The sequence below is a fragment of the Gymnoscopelus microlampas genome, assembly GCF_963454915.1.
Source record: "Gymnoscopelus microlampas genome assembly, chromosome: 16".
Lineage (NCBI taxonomy): Eukaryota > Metazoa > Chordata > Actinopteri > Myctophiformes > Myctophidae > Gymnoscopelus > Gymnoscopelus microlampas.
This window is the reverse complement of record NC_139953.1, coordinates 33755073-33778175: the sequence shown is the minus strand read 5'-3', so window position 1 is coordinate 33778175 and position 23103 is coordinate 33755073. Positions and strand designations below refer to the sequence as shown.

Here is a 23103-nt window from a genome sequence, read left to right as displayed (position 1 = left end):
ACACACCATAATTACTCATCTATAAGCTCACAGCGCGTTGCACCCACAACACGGTGTGAGCTTATAGATCTGCTATTTTTGGTGTGTGACCGTCATGTGACCGTGCATAAATTAGGCACCAGGGTTGTTATGTCTAAACATTTACACTGTGTGTGTGTGTGTGCGTGTGCGTGTGCGTGTGTGTGTGTGTGCGTGTTTGCTGAGTGTATGCCTACAATATGTATGTGGTCATATACTGTACATGCATAGAAATACAATAGTCTTCATTTTGCAAATAATACTTGGTACAACCAAAAGCGTTTTGCGTGTATTTTTATAAATTCTATTTGTACGTTATACATGTTGTATATCCAGCTCATGAGGTGATTTCAGAAAGTTTTATATTGATGAAAAAATAAATACACACTACATGAAAAACTATGGGCAGCAACTTATGGCAATGAAATGAATGGATGAGCAGAAAATATCGGAACATTTGAGCTACAGATTAGATTATCCACTAGCGTGATCATTTTGCCACTGCTGGGCTCCCTGACATCCACAGTGTCTTATTGAGGTATGGTTAATCAGTGAACATCTACTATTAAAGCTGTTACCCTGTCCACAATCCATGCTGCTAGAGTTGCACAGGACCACTTAACCCATTTTCAACCTATCTTCATGTAATTCACCTCTACTTGACTTAGCTTAACAAGAAGAGGCGGACTCGCCTGGTGCGGGCAATGTTATCCAATGAAAATTGCCCTGGGCGTGGCCATTAAAGTATTCTTGAAAAAAATGATATGATGCCACGGTTAATCATATGCAACCATTCTCTTCCCCCCATATTTTATATTTGTAGAATATCGGAATATCAGCAATATTGAAACATTTCCTTTCATTTACAATTTCCAGCTTAGTTGGAAAACAGTCAAAAATCATAATATTAGATTCATACAAGTGCCATGAAATAATCTTGCTCCCCAAAACCATCAAGACCAATAAGTGAGTATTGGTCATGGTCAAGTGGGTTAAATATTTGGGATTGTCACTTAAATGATCATGCGTGCAGCTCTAGGCTGTTGTTGCAAAGCACACACATAGCCTGAAGACAGGATTCGTGACTCTTTTTTTTCCTAACATAATATTTCTCTTCATACATATATTTTTTTCCAATCCATTTCTTTCTTAATGAATTGAGGTTTTGTGTGTTTTGAGTTAGTTTTTTTGGTTGTTTTCTTTTTAAGTTGTCCAGAGGCACATGGGTTCAGTCCTCCCCATAGTCTGTCACGGTAATCCCAGCGACACCTGTCTGTCCTCCTGTCTTTGGGGGTTCCCCAGGGGTCCCTACTTAGTCCCCTCCTTTTTCCCTCTACACCAAATCTCTTCGGCGAAAATGGTCGATCCGCAAGCTCACAACACGTCGCACTGCGATGCGTTGTGAGCTTATTGATCGGTTATTTTCGGCGAATGTTGGCCTATTTTAATGCGAATGTTCGCCTATTATGACCTGCCCATAATAGGGGGCGGTATGGTTCATGTGGCTAAAGGAAGCGCAGGTCGGCGAACATGTCTTCGGGGTCGTGGCACTTCTTCTGGCACACGCAGGAAGAGATCCACTGCATCTTCCAGCGCGTGTTGGAGCCTCCCTTGCAGCTGAAGTTGACGGTTATCATTTTGGACTTGTTGGGGACGCAGCAGCGCTTGTCCGTGCACACGCCGCAGTACATGGGCTTGTACTTCTTGGTGCTGGTGCAGCCGGAGAGAGACAGCTTCTCTGCTTTCTTTGCCTGGAACTTTGCGCGGCAAGTCTTTCCCTTTGGCATCTAGAGAGGAGATTGATATTTCAGAATTAATACAGCCACTGCTAAATGCAGATTTTTATATCTTAAGTGCATACAGTGGATGCACAAAAAAAGCAGTTTCAGACAGTCTCCAATAGGCTTGGTTGGTATCTATTCTTTATATATTATTCATACTGTACCCTTCTGACATTTCACCAGGGTATAGTTTTTTTTTCATTGACAGTATTGCAAACTACTGTATGTCTTGTAGATATATCTTCTGGATTTTCAGACTGGCATTCCCCGCCTAATTCTAATCCCCCTTTCTCTTGGCTTAGTTTTTAGCCTTTTAACTACTACTATTTGTTCTGTTGTGTAAAGCGACTTTGAGTACCAAGAAAAGCACTTTATACATTGGATGTATTATTAAAACCACTGATGTACAAATGTTTCACTTATTTTCCACAGATAGCCTTGGCAAGATCACTCATGTTTTAATACAGTGTTTCATCCATCTCACAGAGTGACCTCTCAGTAACTCGGGGGAGCTTGGCTTCCTCATCACTAGGGTGCAACTGTTAATGAAACTAATCAATATAATCATTTATTCCAAATCATTATTCAATTTACAATATTCTAATCAATTTTGGGTGAAATTTTGTTTTCTTATAACTTATACGTATATAAAATCGCTGATCTCCGAGCTTGTAGATCATTGTTTTCGATATTTTTGCACGCCACCGTTGTACAACAAAGTATAGAATATTAAATGGGAATACAGTAGAATGTTTTCACACTGATACATTGATGTACATGCAAACATGCATCAAAAGTAGCAGATCGACAAGTTCAAAACGCGTTTTGAGCTTGCAGATCTGCTACTTTTGATGCTTTTGTGTGACGCTGCAGTATCAAGTAGGGCATTATTTAATTCACGATAAAACACAAAAAGTGAAACTATGGAAATAAGAGGTTTCTGCCCGACAGCAACAATATACAACAATATACAAAAGTAGTGGATAGTATCCCTACTGGGTCACCTTGATGCTCTTGATCAGGCGCTTGTCGCATGGCCGCAGCAGACACAGGCGGCGGTCCTTCCTCATCTCACACTTGCCGTTGTCGTTGTTGACGCGCACGGAGATGCCCAGGCCGCAGGTCTTGGAGCAAGGGCTCCATCCCGTGGTCTGGATCAGGCAGTTCTTCTTCCAGGCTAAAGGAGGATCCCTGTAAGCTTTCAGTATTACAGTTAACCACTTAAAACCCCCCAGCATCCATATTGTGGGGGAAAGCTTTTTTGCTGAGTAATAGCCGCTATCTGCCATCTGCTATTTTCTCTGCAAAAAGCTTTCCCCACAATAACGGAAAACTGACCCTAGTATAGAGCCCTGAGGGACTCCGGTCGACCATATAGGGTTTAAGTGGTTAAATGTCACCTTGTGTCAAACAAACAATCTGCCCAGTCCCCCCCTCCTTCCGGAACAATGCACACTAAGCTATTATAGACAGACAAATAGCAGAAATAGCCAGTCTACAAGCACACAACGCATCTGACTGCAACCCTTGGTGGGCTTGTAGATATGCTATTTTTGCAATTTTTGTACTAAATCTCTCACCAAACACAAGCTCACAGTCAAAAACGCAATGTGTTCTGAGCTTGTAGATCTCCTATGTTTTCACCGAATGTTCGCCCCCAGAATACGGACGCCAGGGTTCAAGTGGTTAAATCACCTTGAATGGTTCTCCCTATGTGATTGAAGTGGAATTGAATTTATGTCTCGCAATCCAAAAAAAAAAAAAATATCTTCCTAAGAAGTGTCGGTTGTGTGGCTGAAGGTCCCGAGAAACTAGAACCTTTCTGGGGTTTATTTTTTTTCTTTCTTTCGTGCCAAGCAAAGCAAAAAAGATTTGCCTCAAAATACATGAAAGTGAAGTTGTTTAAGATCTTTGGATGAAAAGTGAGCGACTCCACCCTCTGTTTTCCCTCTATGAGGCCGGCTGACCGCAGCCCGGTCGCTCTCACATGCACTCTACTACAGGGGTGGAAGTACTCACATTTTTTCTTAAGTAATAGCAACAATATCACAATGTATAGCTCTGTTACAAGTAAAAGTCCTCGATTTTTTAAATTTTACCTGAGTACACGTACAAAAGCATATCAAAATATACTTAACCCATTTAGACCTGAGGTCGATTATAAGAACACCTTCTAAATCCTAACCTAAGTTTACTGAAAAACAGAAAAGGTCAAACAAATATTTATTCAAAAATTACAAAAAATGTATGTTGCTATACTGTACATACCCCAAAAGGGGTTTCTGTCCTGAAAGGTACAGTATAGTCACAGATAGGGGTTCCTGGCCAAAATGGGTTAAAGTACCAAAAGTGAAAGTACTCATACACATTTTCTGAAAATATTTTAAAATGTGTAAAAAACAAAAAAAAGGCTAAAATTGCATAGTCTAATCTACAAGCTTGGCTATTTACGACAAGCTGAAGTATGGAATTGTTTTTTTTTTCTTAATAATACAATTCTGCAAAGTAACTACTAAAATTTTGCGAACAATATTTGCCTCTGAGACGTAGTATCGAAGTATCGAAAAATTGTACCTCAAAGTTGTACTTCCTTTCCACCACACTGCACTCTACAAAGCAGTGAAACGCCCTCTCCCTCCCCAGTCCCTCCCCAAGCCACTTTGACAGCAATTAGCATTCCAGGCCAAGACAAGCTGGCAATTCTCCCCTCCCGGTTTGCTCTACAAACACACACCTGGCATGGCCATGTAGGTAGTATCCTGCTGGTGCTTCCTGGAGCCCTGGCTGCTCCGCAGGCCGGCTGGCATGTTGCCCATCAGCGAGGCAGGGCTCAGCAGACCCGCCGGTTTCTGGATGAAAGCAGGGGTGCATCCGATGGCGCCGGCGATACATGTGCACTTATAGAGGGGGCTGGTCTGGAAGGCTTGACCGTTGTCATAGTGGGCCCCGTTCAGGTCACACCCCACTCCCATCATGTCTGCAAGAATGAGGAAAATACAAGTCAGGACTCTAGTGGTACCGAATTTTGTGTGTGTGTGTGTGTGTGTGTGTGAGAGAGTGAGTGAGTGTGTTTGTTCGTTCGTGTCTGTGTGTGTGTCATCAAAGGAATCGGCAGTTATTCAGTAATTATCTTGTTTCGTATAGAAATACATGCAGATCAGAGCTGGGTAATATGGTCAAAATACCTATATCACGCAATGGTTTTGATGGAATTATATTCTTGTTAATAATTGTTTAATAAATGTAAACACATTTTGAATTCATAATGAGAAAATGTCACGTGTCGGTGGGGTTTTCACATATTGTGACAGTTGATCAATTGTTCGTAGGAAGCATAACGAAACGGCTTAACCACTTAATCCGTATTTTAAAAAATCTAAAAACCGATTTGCAAGTTTGTAGATCAGCTGTTTTTTGGAATTCTTTTGAAAATGTATCACCTACAGTATAATGACATGACAAATAGTGACACCAGGGTGGAAGAGGTTAACCCATTTTTGACCTGAGGCCGATTCTACGAATGTCTTCTAAATCCCAACAATATTCTGAAAAACGTATGTTTCTATATAAGTGATGCTCAAACTTTTTCATGTCAACCCCCATCTCAAAATATGTTGTTCCAGGGACCCCCAGAAGCAAAGATTTGAGTTCAAAATGTTTGCTTTAAAACAATATATATTCAAAGATTTTCACACATTTTCAAGATTTTTCAAAAATAGCAGATCTACAAGCTCATAGCGCGGCACTCAGTGCCGCGCTATGAGCTTGTATATCTGCTATTTTTGAATAGCCAAAGTGTAAAATAATGTTTTTTTAACTCAAATGAAAAAGTGACACAGATGCGTTCCAAGTCTTAAAAAGGCATAATCAGTGACAGTGACAAAAGTAAAGACTCGCTCACAGGCACAAACTCCGACCTCGAACTTCGGCCGGTCGGCCGAGAAGTCGCAGTACATGCCCTTGTGCGGGTCGCACACGTCCCGCTCGTTGCACGGCTCCCCTATCTGCCGGGCGCAGCTCTTGCAGCAGCCGCACCCGTCCAGCACGGAGCTCACACCGGGCGCGCACTGCGGCTTCGCCCGACACTTGCAGGGCCAGTGGCAGAACTGCTTCCTCTCGGCAGCCGCCCGCCCGTCCCGAGGAACCGGCACCCGACCATTGTTCTGGGCCCTGCTCAAACCCTGGGGAAACATATAGGGACAGTTTGCTTTGAAATGAGACATATATAGGCTGAATTCACACAAGCAGTGGTGGAATTGGCTTTTTGTCAGAACGCTTCCGTGTTCTGAAAATGTGGTCGAGGTTTATTGGATCGCCTATGGCATTGGTTCTCAAAGTGGGGTCCGGAGACCCCCAGGGGTACTTGAGGGGGTTCCAGGGGGTACCCAGCTAAATGATGGACAGGAACCGAATGGACCCTTATGGGTCTGTAACTCTGAGAGTGTACGAATGTACATTTGTACACTCTCAGAGTTAGATTAACATTGATTTTACAATATGAATTGGGGTCCCAGAGGTATAAATGCCATTAAATGGGGGTCTGTAGCCTAATGCATGTCAAACTGGGGGTCCTTGAAATTAAAATGGTTGAGAATCACTGCTAGAGAGCCGCCGTAAAAAAACTTCTCTTATTGGGGTCCCTGGCTTATCTTTTCAAATTGGGGTCCGCGGGGTAATAAGTGTCAATTTGGGGGTCCTTGACATGAAAAAGTTTGAGAACCACTGGCCTATAGCATTGGTTCTCAACCTTTTGAATTTCAAGGACCCCCATTTTATCTCTGGGACCCCAATCTACACTGTAAAATCCTCAGTGTTGATTTAATTCTGAGAGTGAGCAAATGCAACCAATTGGACCCGTTAAGGGCCCATTTGGTTCCATTTGTACGCTCTCACAGAGTTACAGATTCGTAAGGGTCCAACATTTGGACCCCTGGTGGTCCCCGGACCCCATGTTGAGAACCAGTAGTTTATGGCGAGGCGCGGCCTTTCTTTTGCTTGCAGCAGGAAGCGGAGACGGCAGAAGGTGGAGCGGCAAAGTTGAGAAAAATTCGACTTTTCCGCTGCCGAAGTGCGGCAAGACAGAGCGGTAGCCAACCAGAAGCTCACTGTGGTCTGAAATAGTCATGGACTAGGCGTACACACACTAATAGGTCTACTGTATGGAAAATACTGAATATTGATATCAGAGCTTTAAATTAACAGTTTTTAGATTCAAACTTAATCAAGATTGAGCAACTGCATGGCCTATTTCATGCCTAAAATGTACCGAACGTTTACAAACAATCTCCCAGAGATGGGCATCGACTGTCTCCACTTCTCCTCCCTGTCTGTGAGCTCTGCTGCCGGACGCAGCTTCCGGCTTGAGCCTCCTGGAGCAGTGAGCTATCACTGGACGACATCTCGCTTATTTCCGAGGGTGTCGCTCATACCTCAGACACGGCCATTTAGCGGAATAACGCACTGAGGAAATCGTCTCACCGGTGTTTGTGTGAATTCAGCGTAAATCCCGATTTATACTAAAGCATACAACGGTGGTCATACCGAAGACTATAAAAATCACATCTTGTACATAATGGATGGGGATTTACTTGTACATCAAGCCGCCGCCTCACGCTACATAAACGGGAGAGGAGCCTATGGGCCACATGGCTCGGGAACTATTCGTTTCCAAGGCTGTCGTGCAATGACAATAGCTAATCTACAAGCTCACAACGTTGCGGGTGCATACTTGTGAGCTTATACTGTAGATCGGCTATATTCTGCACATCGTTGTACAACGAAGCATAAATTAATCATAAGTATTCAAGTGTAATTTTCTTGGGGAATAGTAGCATCAACATTTTGTTGATGCTGTGCTGAGGCAGATTGTAAAGTTTGGAAGCAATCATTTGTGGGTTGTATGATGCTCATTACTCCCTACCACATAAAAGGATTCTTTACACTGTACCACCTCTTACACTGAATTTGAACAGGAAACATTTAATTTCTCAAATATTAATAGGTTAATAGGTATGTTTATATATTTTGACATAAATATTAACTCAAAGTTGTGGATAAGTCAAATGAATGGAAGTCAAGTCAGTGAATGTTACTTGAAAGTCCATAACCAATTCCATGAAGTAGCTTCGATTTGCACCTTATGACCAAAGAGAAGCCACCTCCAAAAAAATACATTTCCTGTTGAATTAGCCCCCAACATAGAATACCATAGAATCCTACAGCAAACTTCACTCTCAGAAGAGATTGACCGTGAAGAACTGAAAGTTGTGTACTTTCAGACAGCACTTTGTGGCAGTTCACATAATGTCAAGCCTCATTCGGCTTACTGTTCATCTCAGCCAAATATATCTCCCAACAAACAAATAACATGTTGTGGTTTGGATTTTTTTTTTAAATGAAAAAACTAAATCGAACAGAAACCTTTTTTCTTCTATTCAGTTTAGGTTTAGCAATGTTGAAATCGAAATAGTTGACACACTCCCCCTCAGTGGTGTAAAGTAACTAAGTACATTTACTCAAGTACTGTACTTAAGTACAATTTTGAGGTACTTTTACTTTACTGGAGTATTTCCAATTGTCTATAATTTGACTTCTACTCCACTACATCTCAGAGGCAAATATTGTACTTTTACTCCACTACAATTATTTGAAAACTTTAGTTACTAGTTACTTTGCAGATGTAAATTATTACATTATAAAACATACATTAACCACTTCAGCCCTATGTTATACTTAGGCTATTTGAAAATAGCCGATCTACAAGCTCACAACGCGTCGCATCGCGACGCGTTGTGAGCTTGTAGATCTGCTATTTTCAAACATTTTAGTACTTTTACTTTTGGTACTTTTGGTACTGAGTACTTTTTCCACCACTGCTCTCCCTAGATACAGATCTAAACAATCAGCCCTTTGAAAATGAAATGTATACACAACTGTGCAGCCATACACCGTCCTAGGTACAGTACCAAAATAGCTTACTGGTAGTGCCCTGGAAGCATGTCAACACAGTTTTAAATACAGCATAGCATTTGGTATACGTATATACTCTAAAAAACTGCTTGGCATTTTCTGTGACTCAATCCCTGGGTGATATCCTTTGTGCTCCGTCTACCCTGACAATCCCTTGCTTCCAAGGGGGTCACCGGAGGTCATGCCAAAAAATCTGAAGCCTTTCTGTCAGGTTTGCATAATGAGCTCATTCCTCTGTGTCAACTGGAGCTTCTGACAACACATACCTCATCCCTTGCTCCATTTGTCTGCCAGTGACTGCTCCTATATGATGTAAAAAACATGACCTTTCCCCCAATAAATTATAAAAGCACCACCTACAGTAGTACCACCCAGCAAACTTTTGCCTGTGACTAGATTTTGTCTGAAATGGACATTTAACTGTAAGACAAAAAAACATAGCCTTTCAATATTAGAGAAAGCTGAACCTTGAACAGCTGATGCTCTGCACTGACAACATCCTAGCTATCCCAACAGCTGTGTGTTTACAAGACCCCCCTTTTGCTTGTTTCTCCATACAGGGCAGGTTTTTTGCATCTTAATCAAGCGTCGCGCCATCAGGAAACACAATTTGTCTTGTCGTGCCGGGACGAGAAAAGAAGAAAGCTAACACTCTTACCTGATGAGCTAGCAGGAACAGCAGGGAACGGCAGAGTAGAGATAGCATCTCTCTTTAAGTATGCAGGTTGGTGGTGTGTGTGTGTGTGAGCTCCAGGAGCAGGCAATGGGGCGAAAAGAGTTGAGAAGGTGGGATTGAGGAAGGGAGGGACTGGGGATTGGGGGGGGTGGGGTGTGTGGGGTGGTAGGGGATCGAGAAAGCCTGACCTGTCGGAGAGTGGGGGACAAAGCTCCCCTCTGTTTCCTCTCTAAACACACCTTTCCAAAGGAGAAATATGTGTCTTCATAACTGCTGGCCTGCTCCTACAACCTCCATGTCCTGCCTCGCTGTTTATTCTCGGTCTGCCGACCCATATTGCTCAACATATCGCCACACTCATATTAGATTTATCCGGACGTGGTCGTCTACTCTATAACGGCTGCAGTAGATCTCTATAAAACAGTTAGTATTTGGTGTACTGTTCACTTTTTGATACATTTCTCGAATGTACTTTTTATTTACTGTAGGCCTACTTTACTACCCGTGAGGCCGTGAGACAAAAAAGTCAATTCATGAAGTTAAATGTGTAGCTGTAAAGGCGTTCAGTGTGCAGTGTACTGTTTGGTCTGAATGCGGTGCTAAAGCAGTGTGGTCCTACTTTATGTGGCACTGGACCGTATTTGAGTTCACATTCCTTCATTATTTACACTGAGTAAAGAGGGCCCTCAGAGCCAGCCCTCTACCTCCGTCCCCTTAAAGCCACGAGCCCTTTCACCATTCATATACAGTAGAAAGGCTAGAACAAAAATGGCTAACTGCTGCCGTGTGTACGCCCACAGAGCATTCCCAGAATTCTGCCGTCCGTCCCCATTCTGGGGGGGGCGAACATTCGGCAAAAACAGCCGATCTACAAGGTCACAACGTGCCTCATTGCGGCACGTTGTGAGCTTGTAGATCACAACGTGCTGTGGAGCTTGTCGATATTTTTGCCTTTTTGGTGTAAAGGAAGAAAAAAGGAGGAGACCAAGTGTAGAGATAGTGTTAAGGTGTGAGGTAACAGGCCCAATGCTGTATTTTAAGTTGTATTTATGTAATCTCCCATGTACAGTATGAAGCGTTTATTTTTGTTATTAGTTTGTTCATTGTTGGTGAATTATCATGTTGGTTCATTGTTCATGTCAAATGAAAGTAATACAAAATCAATCAATCAATCATATAGACCCCTGGGGGAGCCCGATCAATGAAGTATTTCGCTTTTAGTATTTCCACTCTACTATTCCCACGGGTGCTTTCGCCTATGGGCTAAGGATACACATGTCCAAGCCAAGGGACTCCCAAGTTTAAAGTGTTTGAACATGCAAGGCAACCCAATTAGATGGCTGAATTTTGTAGAGTGACTGTAAAGTGAAACTGGATTAACTTGTTGGTAGTTCACCAGATAACAGGGCCTTTTAGTAATTCACATGCTCCCCCTCTGAGTGTGTGAGCATCTCCCTCATCAAGATATACTGTGTGGACAGTGGACAGAATGCTGAGAAGAGAGCTGGGGGCTCGGTTGGTTCTCTGACACCATCATGCTTTTTTATTTTCAATAATTCAGTAATACGTTTCTATATGACAGAAGATAGTTTGACAGGAACACACTATACAGGATGTACTGTATAATCCTAATCACTAGTATTATCCACTGTTTACAGATGCATTCTTATTCTATGCAAGTTACCTATAATATACCTGTATAACTTGCATAGAAAAAAAATCATGGCTCCATGATCACAAGTTCACAACACATACTGTGTGTTAGAGGCTTGTAGCCATATGTTTTTTTTCGTCTGTTTGTTTTTAGGTTATTACTATGCCACGCCACAAGGGGGCAGTTAACACCTTGTTGGTGATTGGCCTCACTCAATCAGCTGATAAGTAGTAGACAGGTGTGTGTTTCAGTGTGTTTGGACTGTAGGAAATGTCACTGTTTTACCCCAAATTAAATGTAAAGTGAATTATAGACACTATTAAGAAACACAAAAGTAAGATGGATTCTAAATATTGCACATTTACTAACTGCCAAGGAACAATTCTACCACTACAGCAACACAGAAGAAGCTGGCAAAAGGTACTGTGCATGTCAAGAACACTCATTTATTTGTTGTTTGTGACTCTAGGCTATTAAGTGACTGTATATAGTCCATGGGCCCAGGCCAGAATTTTCACTAATCAGGGACACTCAAGGTGGCAAACTCTAGTTTGGTATTTTGAAAAGGTCTATTTATCTAGATAATATTTCAACATGATAGCCCTTCCCAAGTAGTAGCTTTGTCCCAGTTATCAGCCTTCAATGACACCAGCCATAGTTCCAAAGAATGAAAAAAATCTCGAACTTTTTTTGAATAGAACATGTCATACAGAGGGAAAAAAAACATTATTCAATCTCTTTCATTCACTTATTTAACCACATGAACCCTAGCATGCCTATTCTGGGGTGAACATTCAGCAAATGGCATGTCTACAATCTCACAACACCTCAGGCCAAGGAAACACCTTTGCCCTGCATTTTTCACATATGCCTTTTGGAGCGCCACCAGGAGGCTGAGTTTTGTAAAACAATTCTTTTGCTCTTACTCCTTCAGATTCTGTCCAAAAATCACACAAATCGGTACACAGTATGTATGTGTGTGTGTGTGTGTATATATATATATATATATATATATATATGTGTTGCTATAATGCCAGTGATTCAGATATCATATCAGATATTCAGAGGTCGCGCTAGGATTTTTGGTGGCTGGCCCCAATGTCCGGCATGATTAAAATGTATCGGACATCTGATAAAAATAATGGTCATAGATATTTTTAAGCATTAATGACAAGCAGGTGTGTAAATGCAGCCTAACACTTACAGCATGATATTTTGGATTGAACATAATTAGTAATATACACATTTTACAGCTGGGTCGTCTTGCACAAATACATGAATTACCTATTACCATTTGAGCATTGAACGCATGCAGCGTGCGTAATGGTTTCTCAATAATCTGTTGCGTTTGAACACATTTCCTTCAGAATAACAAACAATCAAAGGGTAGCCTACTGTACAGGAATGCCGATCTACAAGCTCACAATGCGTCACGAAGCGACGCATTGTGAGCTTGTAGATCGGCTTGTAGATCGAGCTTGTAGATCGGCTAATTTCAAATGGCCGAAATGTGGGTTTAAGTGGTTACTGTATGTTTTGTAATAATAATCAAAATCTACAAAGTAACTGGTAACTAAAGTTTGCAAAAAAATGTAGTAGAGTAAAAGTACAACATTTGCCCCTGAGTAGAAGTAAAAGTACTGCAAATTGGAAATACTCCAGTAAAGTAAAAATTCCTCAAAAGTGTATTTAAGTACAGTACTTGAGTAAATGTACATAGTTACTTTACACCACTGGTAGCAACATATGTTTGTTCATAAAACTGGCGGAACGCCGTGGTGTCACGCGAAGCGCCCAGTGCACCCCTGAGCACCACCTCAGGTGTGTGTTTATGACAAGGAGCACCCACAGCATCGGCGCCTATGACCTCAGGTGTGTGTTGTACCTTGTGATATTAACTATGTACACTTCTCTGGGGCATGACGGGATCTGTTTACTGTATGGGTTGTACGTATACTTGTCTAAAAAGCCTGTAGCACTTTCCCTAGCCTTGACGACCTTGCAGGATTATGCAAAGGCTAAAATGTAATTTAGATAGCATGTTAGGTAGAGAGATGCCATGTTTTCATAATACCATAGTATAGCATTATTTTAGGAGTCCTGTTGTGACTGTTGTATTGAGGGAAACATTTTGTTGACATGATGGTATGTTGTATGTACGGAATAGAAAAGCACTGGACTGGATGTAGAACTTTTGTGTGACTGTTGGTATATTGAATAATGATTTTCGGTGATTACTTTGCCAATGTGAAAAGGAATAATGCTTTAACTGTTGAATTCATATGGATTGCTCCTGTGACATACAGTACTGTACAGTAGAAGTGAGTGTTGTAGTGACTACTACTGTAGGCCTACAGAGTGTGGTATATGTTTGTATTTTTTGTTTTTTGAAAAGTTAATACGTGTAACTGAAGTTATATATCAGATTTAGTTTTCTGTCTCTAAGCCAAATGAAGTGTAGTATACCTTTGAGATGTGAGTGGGATTGAAATAATATTTATAAGACTATGGTATCCCCGCTGCGTGGGGAAGAAGGTGTTAGGACGTGTGTGGAGCCCCGAGGGGAGACAGTGGCCAATGATAACGTAGGAAAAAAAGGTCAATTTGACCAAAAGTCCATCTGTGTGGTAGGTGGACTTTATGCCGTCACACAAGTGTCATGGTCTTCATCAGGGAGTGATCGGGTTCAGTTCTCGCGCTTTATATAATAATCTGCATATTAGCTTTTTATCCTCTCCTCCACATTTTGTGAGTTTTTCTTTTTACAACCCAGTAAACAGATCATCTCATGCCCCCTGGTCAGCCGGGGCGCCTGATGGAGGGGAAGGGAACTGGTTGGAATAACGTGTTCCTTCCACGCGCTACGCCCAACCAGGGAAACTCCCCCCTGTCAGGTGACAAGAAGGTCAGTTGGCTCTCATGCATTGAAGGAGGCATGAGCTCGGCCCTGGCCTCCCTAGGCTGGTGGGGGGAGTGTAGTGCCCAGGACCACTTAGCAAATTGGCACCGGGTGAAAAAAGGGTTACAAAATCGGGGATAAAAAAAAGTTGAAAAAACAAAAAACAGATCATCTCATGCCCCAGAGAAGTGTGCATAGCTAAATATCCCAAGGCACAACACACACACACATGATGTCGTAGATACCGATCCCGCGGGTGCTCCTCGTCATAAACACACACCTGCCAAAGTTTGCAGGATTGGTTCGTTTTCAACAAAATGCCTCAAATCCTGAACGCAGCATGCTATTTCCATTACATTTTCCGCGTAGATTCCCACTTTGCCAAGGAAGAAATGCCCTCTTTTTCACATTGGCCTGTTATAGCGCTACCAGGAGGCCATAATAACCTACCTGACCTGGCGGAGACTTGAGCTCCGAGGAGCACTTTTTCTAGTTTGATTTTGTGTTATGATTTTATTTGTATTTCATTTTGTAGGTCTATAACACTCTTATCATTTCCAAATTGAAATAAAATTTAAAGGGGATATTTCTAATTGTTATATGTCTCATCTGTATGTCTTTTGTTATAAATAAAACAAATCATTATTGAAAAAAAAATACAATGAAAGTGATTGTGAAGAACACAATTATTGAGTAACTGAGTTATTGAAAAATTACATTGACTTTGATATTTCAATGACAAGATGCTCCTTAATGGTCAAAACAATTTCAGAAAGGAATTATAAATGTCAGAATTAGTTGAATTAGTCTTATTGCACCTGTTTTTAGTCCTAACACTGGGCAAGTTATGGCCAAGGACCTTTCAAGGTCAACATCACCCAAAGTGGTCATAACAATATCAGAAATGAATTCCCCACCCCACAATTAGTCAAAATGGAGGTATTGCATGTGTATATACACTCAGAAACAAAGAAGTTGGATTTTCATCATAGCCGATGGCAGCCATATTTGATTTGGCCATTGCGCCATTCGTGGCACTATGGTGGACAAGCACCTCTGTGATTTCTCATGTCTAGGTACCCATTGTTCAAGTGAGAAATTATCCTACCACCAAATTGCGAACGGGTCTGTAGGCCAGGTACAGGACTACTGTGCAGATAATGTGGGGAGATAATGGCAATAAAATTAATATCCTAAAAAAGTATTAAAGCTACTCATTTGAAAAGGCTATCATGTTTCAAAGTACTTATATGGACCCTACAAACAAAATGGTGCCAAAGAGATTTTGCCACCTTTCGTGTCCCTGACTTCTGGTCTGGCCCATGGACTAATAGGGCCAGGCCAATTAGTCACAATGTGTATACAGTAGTACACACCTGAAATTGTTTAGAGAATGGGTTTTTTGGGGGTCCTTGACATGAAAAAGATTTAGCGCCACTGATATAGAAACATACATTTTTCAGAATACTGTTGAGATTTAGGAGACATGTAGAATCGGCTTCAGGTCTCAATGGGATGTATTCCATAAGCCACAAGGTGGCATACGTTTAACTTTTTTGGATGTTCAAGCGACGCTTGCTGCATTTAGGAATGAAGTGCATGAGGAATTGCCATGCCCAATTATAACGCACATGCATGTTGCAGAGCAAGCTATTCATTCTTCACATTTAGGCTATATCTTAAATAATTTCACTTCATTTAATAGATGGTCACCTGATAAGTTACATGTGAGAGATGTTGTTTCTTTGCCAAGTCTAGTCAACCACATTGTGCTTAATTTTTATCCTGACTAAGCACACTGGCTTTTCTGCCAAAAGTGCTGTGGTCAGTCCCCTCTCCTTGGTATTTTTATTTCGTGGAAGAGACAGTATTGGAGGGACAGACCACAGGAGGGACTTACAATTCTATTCTAAGAAGTATACTTCTAAGAAGTTTTGCCCTGTTTATCCTCATTACTATGAGTAAAGCTTTACTGTGTTAGTCTCATGTAGCCAGAAGATCAGAGATCTCAGCCTACTGAAACTTCTGTGGAAATCTAAATTCAATATATCAACTAGAAAAGCAATGAGAATGGCCTCTAACAATAAACCTATGCCCACTGCTTTGAAGACAAATCATATGACTGTCTCGGTGTGAAAGACCGCCCTAAAATCTTTGCATTGGTTGGGCAAAGCAGTTTTTTTTTTCCACAGTAGATATCGCCACACATATCAATAGGCAGAGACCGTCTGTCAATAATAGACTATTACTGTGTGTCAAATACAATGTTATAGATGTATATTCTCATACTTTCATTTACACTGCAGGTGACTGAAGTGACAAGACTCTTCTAATGGGATGGAGTCTTGTGTCCTGTTCTGCATTCACAGGTAACCCCCAATAAATATTGTGTATTGTGCACCTCCAGCTTAGTTCCTGGGTGAGGCCAGCAGCCTATTTCTCTGTCTACTATTTTCAAGACTGAAGTGTATTTCACATTAGCAGTCTGTCCGTCTGGTATATCCAGTATGTATGTCTATTTGAAGGATATTGAAATGCCATTTTTGGCACAGGCACAGTGGTTTTGCTTAAATGTACATTGTTATTCCATACACAGTGCCTAGTTGGAACGTCTGAATCAGCCAGATAAACTGGCAAATAACACATTTTGATTTATAGCAAGAAAGAGGAGGAGGAGTAGACTTATCTGCTAGTGGACGGCAGGGCTGCATACACACTCACACCCGGAAATATCCAGATAGCATGACAGCTCCACTGAAGCATTTGGAGATTATGTTCCCTATTCAAGGACACCCCCAGTGGGAGGTGCTGTGGACTGCGGGCGTATATTTGCCATTTATGTTTAGTACAGTATGTCAATGTAAATACTAATAGTATGTCTCTTCTGTACAGTACCATTTGGTGGGGAAATTATTGAGGGGGAAGGAGCAAAGAGTTTTGTTATTTTAGTAAAATGTTGAGTGAGATTATGTGCCCTCTTAAATGTGTAGAGTTGCAGTTTTTGCACAGAAATATCTAACATCCTAACACGCCTGTCACACTGATCATTTGCACAGTAGTGATGTGTCGGTCATGATCGAGTGCTGGTCACCTGCAGCCTGGCTGCTGGCATCGTCACTTCCCAGTGCAGTTAGTGAAGCTTACTCTAGCTACAGAGTCAGTCAGTTTGAAAAGAAAAAAAAATAGCAACGTTTGTGAGTAGGCTACTTAGATTTCCATGGGATAGAGTCACAATGGAAAAATCACATCCAATATAAACACCTGGATGTGAATCGTCGATATGTAAGTCAGGTTGCTTAGGACCAGATTTAAGAAAAATGTGGACGCTGCGGACAAAAGCACCACATTTTTTCCACATGCTCTCCATTACCATAGCTTCAAATCTTTGGGGGGAGCCACGTCACCAAGAGGGTGGAAGGCGGCCGTCTTGAATTTCAAAGATGGCCACCTCGGCTTCCAAGCCACTTAGATTTAGAAGATCAATCTTGGTGTCAAAATGCCTCATTTCTGTGTCAAGGAATCCATTAAAGCTATTGAGAATACTACTAGATGTTTGTTTGTGCCAATATCAAATAAATATGTTCATTCTAGCAATGTATTTACATCATTTTCAACACAGACAGACACATTGAAAACTGGATAAAATGAATCAAGTGAATTGAAGTTTATTATCTTCACTTTCTATAACGACATATTCAAATGATCTGTCACATTGACAACTGCAAAGATCTGTGCAATTCCAGTGTGCCTTGTAATGAGCACCTTGCACCACAACCACTTTTACAACCACTTGACCAGTTTACTGCAGGCTTTTGACGCCATTGGTAGAGTGTTCCACACAGGAAGCCAGACCTGATTGTCGACATCCAGTGTCCATCCCCTCCTTCTGGCCTGGGTGTTAGCTGCTAGGCCAGTTCAGACAAGGTCTAATCTCGTATAATCATAAATCATACAAGACTGTGAAGCGCTCAAGAAGTTGATAGGGCCGGCCCTAGGCAATTTGGGGCCCTAGGCAATAGCGCATTGACACCAAGATTGACAAGATTGAAGTGGCTTGGAAGCCAATATATTGGCACTTATATGGTGGCCATCTTTCAAATTCAAGATGGCCGCCTTCCACCATCTTGATGACGTGGCTTCCACCAAACATTGAAAGCTATTGGTGATAGAGAGAGTATGTGGAAAGAATTTGGTGCTTTTGTCCACCGTGTCCACATTATTGTTAACAGACCTGACTAATTACCCAGTACTGCCCGCTGCCTCTGTGATCCGGTCGATTTGAAGAAATAATACAGATTTTGAGGTGAGAACGTGGATAATGTAGGCCTACGTTTCAATCACAAGTTAACTGTTAAGTAGGCCGAAAATCCGATAGGCCTACTACATGCATACCTGCCAACCCTCCTGGATTCTCAAGGAGTCTCCTTGATATTTCCTTAATTTGGGGGATTTCTGCCGCTTTGCTTGGCAACCCGTGTCAAAGGCCCACATAACACTCAGTATACCCACTGGTATGCATCCAGGGCTATTAATGTTAATTTGTGGTTCGACATGCAAATCGCATATACTGTAGCAGGCTGTATGTGATTATTTTTTGTTGGAAGGTGTGAATTCTCTCTCTCTCGCTCTCTCGCTCTCTCTCTCTCTCTCTCTCTCTCTCTCTCTCTCTCTCTCTCTCTCTCTCTCTCTCTCTCTCTCTCTCTCTCTCTCTCTCTCTCTCTCTCTCTCTCTCTCTCTCTCTCTCTCTCTCTCTCTCTCTCTCTCTCTCTCTCTCTCTCTCGGCAGGCGGTCTTTATTGACATTTTTTTACGTCCTCAAGGTATTCAATTCTTGCTTATAACTTACTTAGGTTATTAAATGACACTCATAGTAATGAGTGGTTATTATTAAAAATAGCTCTGTAATTGCTTCGGTCATCAAATCCATTTCTGTAGGCGTACTTTTAGCTTGTCAATGGATGAAATGACAAAAGAATGTACACCCAGAATGCTTTACAGCTTCTATGTTTAAAGGTTTACACCCCCCCACACAAATCTCCTGGATTCTCACACTCTGAGGTGTGAAATTATGTAGTACAGGTATGTACTACATGTCATGTTACGTTTTACAGACTTGCGCTGGAGTGACAGTTTAATTTATTTGACCTACTTTTGCACACTGGCTGTGTAATTAACATTATTTGGGTGCAGGTGAGTAGATTCCAGTAGTATAAGCATTTGTTAATTAAGCTATTGTTAATTCATTTTTATGAATACATTTTCGACTTCGAATAAACGTTCTGGGTCGCTTTTTGATTTGAGCTAAAAAAAGCATTATTTTACACTTTGGGCTATTCAAAAATAGCAGATCTACAAGCTCATAGCGCGGCACTCGGTGCCGTGCTATGAGCTTGTAGATAGAGTTTGAGGATATTGTTTTAGTACTTTTCCTGGTAGCACTTAATTAATTCAAATATTGAAATATTTCATTGTTTTCTGATGCGCTGGGGTTGATTACCAACAGCCGTTGCGTTGTTGATGTTGTAAATACTTGCACCTGTTTAGTTGCAAACTATCCCAAAATTAAGTTTAATTGATTAAGTTCCTAATTTTTCCCCCAGATTATTTTATGAATTTATCTTTGTTTAAAGGGTCCAATTAGCAGATGACAACCTGTGTTCCTCTTTTGGGCATATGATTATTGGCAGAATCATGGAAAGTTTTTAATATTTGGCGGTCTCTTTTTAATTTTTCACAAGAACGGTGGTTGTTGCAATTGCCTGCACTACAAAACTTCACCATATTTTGCGCTATGATGAAAAAAAATCATAAAATGTAACAATGTGTACCATTCCGTAATGCAATTCCTGTGGTGAAAGCTGTGTTTGACCCGCGAAGGAATGGCGGATTCGGCCAAGCCCCGAAATACCCTTGTGTCTCAAAGAAGACCCTAAAAAATATATACATATTTGAACCACTAACGTTCAACCTGGCATCCCCATTTTGGGCATGTCATTATAGGTGGAAATGTTTATTTTGTTTTCACACCAAAAAGTATAATGATGGATCTATCAGCTAAAGCTTAAATCGGCTATTATCTGCTATGAATACAGGTGTGCCTTGAGGTTTTGACTTGCCCATTGTTGTGTCAAAATGTTTAGAAACCAGGGCTGGTAATCTTAATCCCTCCCGATGGTGTTTATCTTCCTCTTTTGTGTTACCAGTTTAGCATCTCTCTCTCGGTCTGACTCTTCACCTGTCTGTCTGTCTCTCTCTCTCTCTGTCTGTTTCTTTCTGTCCTCCCACATTCCATTACAGCCCACTGCAGTTCTAGGTACACACCTGTCTCCATTACCTCATCAGCCCTTGCCTGGTTCAAGACTAATCTGCCATTGCAAAAGAAAATTGCCCTTGGCAGATCTACGCAGTGTCTGGCCATACCAGGCTACATCAGCCATAGCCTGGGAAGCAACGCTTTTCGGATCTATGATCCGGTCGGGAGCGGAAGTAGCCCTACGTCACCGGGCGCGTCATCCCCGTCATCAGGTGACCGGATCGCGACGATCCGGAAAGACTTCACCCCAAAATAAGTCCATCCTAATAAAATCCTTGATGCGGCGTAGTTTAGCTTATTTTTTAAATGAAAAAAATAAATGTGAGTGTACTTTGCGGAGACTATTTAGCGTCTGTATTATCCCACTGGGAAATTCTATTCCATTTAAATAGGGATTGAGGAACCAAAACAAAGCGGCACCGCAAAACCGGATCGCGACAATCGGGAGAGAGAATAATGGCGTGGCCTAGACCGGATCACACAGGTCTTTATTAACGCATACCAGGCTTTCCTCCGAGGTGGAAAGACTGGTGACGCGAGGTTACATCAGCCCAACAGTTCCAAGCTCATTACACACCTGTGACCACTACTCTTAATTGCCCTACTAGCCATAAGACCACACTGGGCAGGACCTAGCCGGTTGAGTGTCTAAACGGAAGTACCGGAATTTGGCGGAAGTGCCGCCCGGGGAATTGACGTTGACGCTTTAAAAATGTGTTAACATTCTCCGTGAATGAAACGAGTGTTATGATTGGTCGAAAAATATAGTTTCCAGGGGAAATGCGTACGACAGAGCATCCCTGGATGACAGAGCAGAACCTCTGCCACAAATGTTTCAGATCGGCCTGTTATAGCGCCACCAGGAGGACAAATTTTGTCCAAAAATCAAGACGTATCTGTCAGATTTTTCACATTCCAACCTGATTGTCGAATTCCGAACATTGCTGGCCCACAACAACCTACCTGACCTGGCATAGACCTGTGCTCCGAGGAGCTTTTTCTAGTTCATATTCCATCCTGATTGGCTCAGATATGCATCTAAAGTTTGCAGGAATGGTTTGCTTTGAACAAAATACCTCAAATCATGAACGCAGTGTGCAAAACTTTTTATTTATTGCTCCTACACATTTTGTCCAAACATCACGCAAATCGGTACACATTATGTCTATATAGTCATGTATTCAAGAAGGGTCTGTCCGACTTTTTATAGTCCATCCTGATTGGCTAAGATTAGCATCTAAAGTTTGCAGGAGTGGCTCGTTTTGAACAAAATGCCTCAAATCATGAACGCAGCGTCCGAGCGTCTGTGCAATAAATTCATCAACATGTACCCCTCAACTTCTACACATTCCACTTATGACTGAATTCCAAACATTCCTGGCCCCCAATAAACTGTTTCAAAGAGAAGAGGTTGCACAGCTCCTTGTCACGATGCAATAACCTTTTTAATTTTATTTAAGACACCGTTTCAACAAAGTATGTCTTCTTCAGGGTATGACAGGCATGGATAACTAGCTTACATTTATAGAGACTGGGACAAAGGTGAACTCATCAGGGAGTGTCCTCAAGTATAAAAACATTAATATACACACAGCTCAATGAATACTAAAAAAAAGAATAGTAGTAAATAGTAGTCTTACAAACATGACGTAGTAGTAAATATCTAACCACATCCTGCTCTTGTCAAAAAGCCAAAGGAGGGGAGACAATCAAGTCTGACAAGGAGACTGATTTGTGAGAGAGAACTCACACAAACTCGCACAAAGTATATCATGCACAGTACACGTCTGCTGCTATGCTCACGCACCTTTTATCTTAATATAACTTGTTTGGTTTTATTTTTGTTCTCTTGTTTGATCTCCTTTCCCCCTTGCCCCCCCCCCCCTCCTCTTCTTCTACCCTTTCTTTTTTTTCTATGAAAATAACGATACGATGGGAACTATGCACGAAAACAAATTTCACCCACTTTTTCTTTTCTGTAAACCTGTGATGTGACAATAAACCATACAATATTAGTTGGATCATATAGAATAACATTTTTTAATAATGTGGAAAAACATGAGATTATATAAGACATGTTTCTCGAGACATTTAGGGTTTACGTTTTGAGGTAGTCTTTTTATATATAAAAAATACAATAAAGCAAAAATAATTGTTTACAATAGGCCATCAACAAATCAGAGACAGAGTTGGAGGGAAATACGTCCAGGCTGAGGTGGCTACTGGACATGAAGCTCTATAAAAAGGGATCAAACTCCCTGTTGCGGCCATTAGGGGCTAAAGTGTTCAAAGAAAACGTCCACAATTTTTAACAGTGGATTATCGAGATCAACTCTCCCTTCTGGGCCTGTCCCCAGAAGGGAGAGTTGATCTCGATAATCCACTGTCCACCTTCTCTATACCTAGGTAACGGAGAGAGGCGATAGTGACCAGCTTCAACAAAATGCGCTGCATTCATATTCCATCACACAATAACCTACCTGACCTGTGCTCTGAGGATCACTTTTTCTAGTATTCATTATATTGTTCCAGAAAAACTCCCTGTTAGTGTCTGCGCTCTCAGGATTCTGTCCCCAATGTTCGAACTAAGGCATTCATGCACTCTGCTCCTCTACATGGAATTGGCTGATTTGGGGATGCCTGGTGGCTCAACTTGTTAGTACATCATAACATGCTCCTTAATTGTGTGTTGCAAAACCAGGGTTCGAACGGGTTCGAATCTGCCTCCAGGCGTCTTGTCTCACGTGTCTCCACTCTCTCTGCCCTTTATTAGTTTCCTTTCTCTTGCATAATT

The 23103-nt window shown here is 41.5% G+C and overlaps 1 protein-coding gene across 2 annotated transcripts; it reads right to left on the bottom strand.

Annotated features, from left to right (window-relative positions):
* Window positions 1–299: 299 nt before the first annotated feature.
* On the bottom strand, window positions 300–9553 carry ccn6 (cellular communication network factor 6). 2 transcript variants are annotated; one of them, XM_084083528.1, is made up of 5 exons: window positions 9427–9553; window positions 5701–5980; window positions 4534–4776; window positions 2804–2997; window positions 300–1805 (listed from the first exon to the last, which is right to left on the bottom strand). In XM_084083528.1, the coding sequence occupies exons 1-5, from the start codon at window positions 9472–9474 to the stop codon at window positions 1524–1526; spliced, it is 1047 nt and encodes a 348-aa protein (XP_083939654.1). In that variant the 5' UTR covers window positions 9475–9553; the 3' UTR covers window positions 300–1523. The 2 variants fall into 2 exon arrangements, with proteins under 2 accessions (XP_083939654.1, XP_083939655.1); XM_084083529.1 differs by having other exon boundaries at window positions 2804–2976.
* Window positions 9554–23103: the final 13550 nt, after the last annotated feature.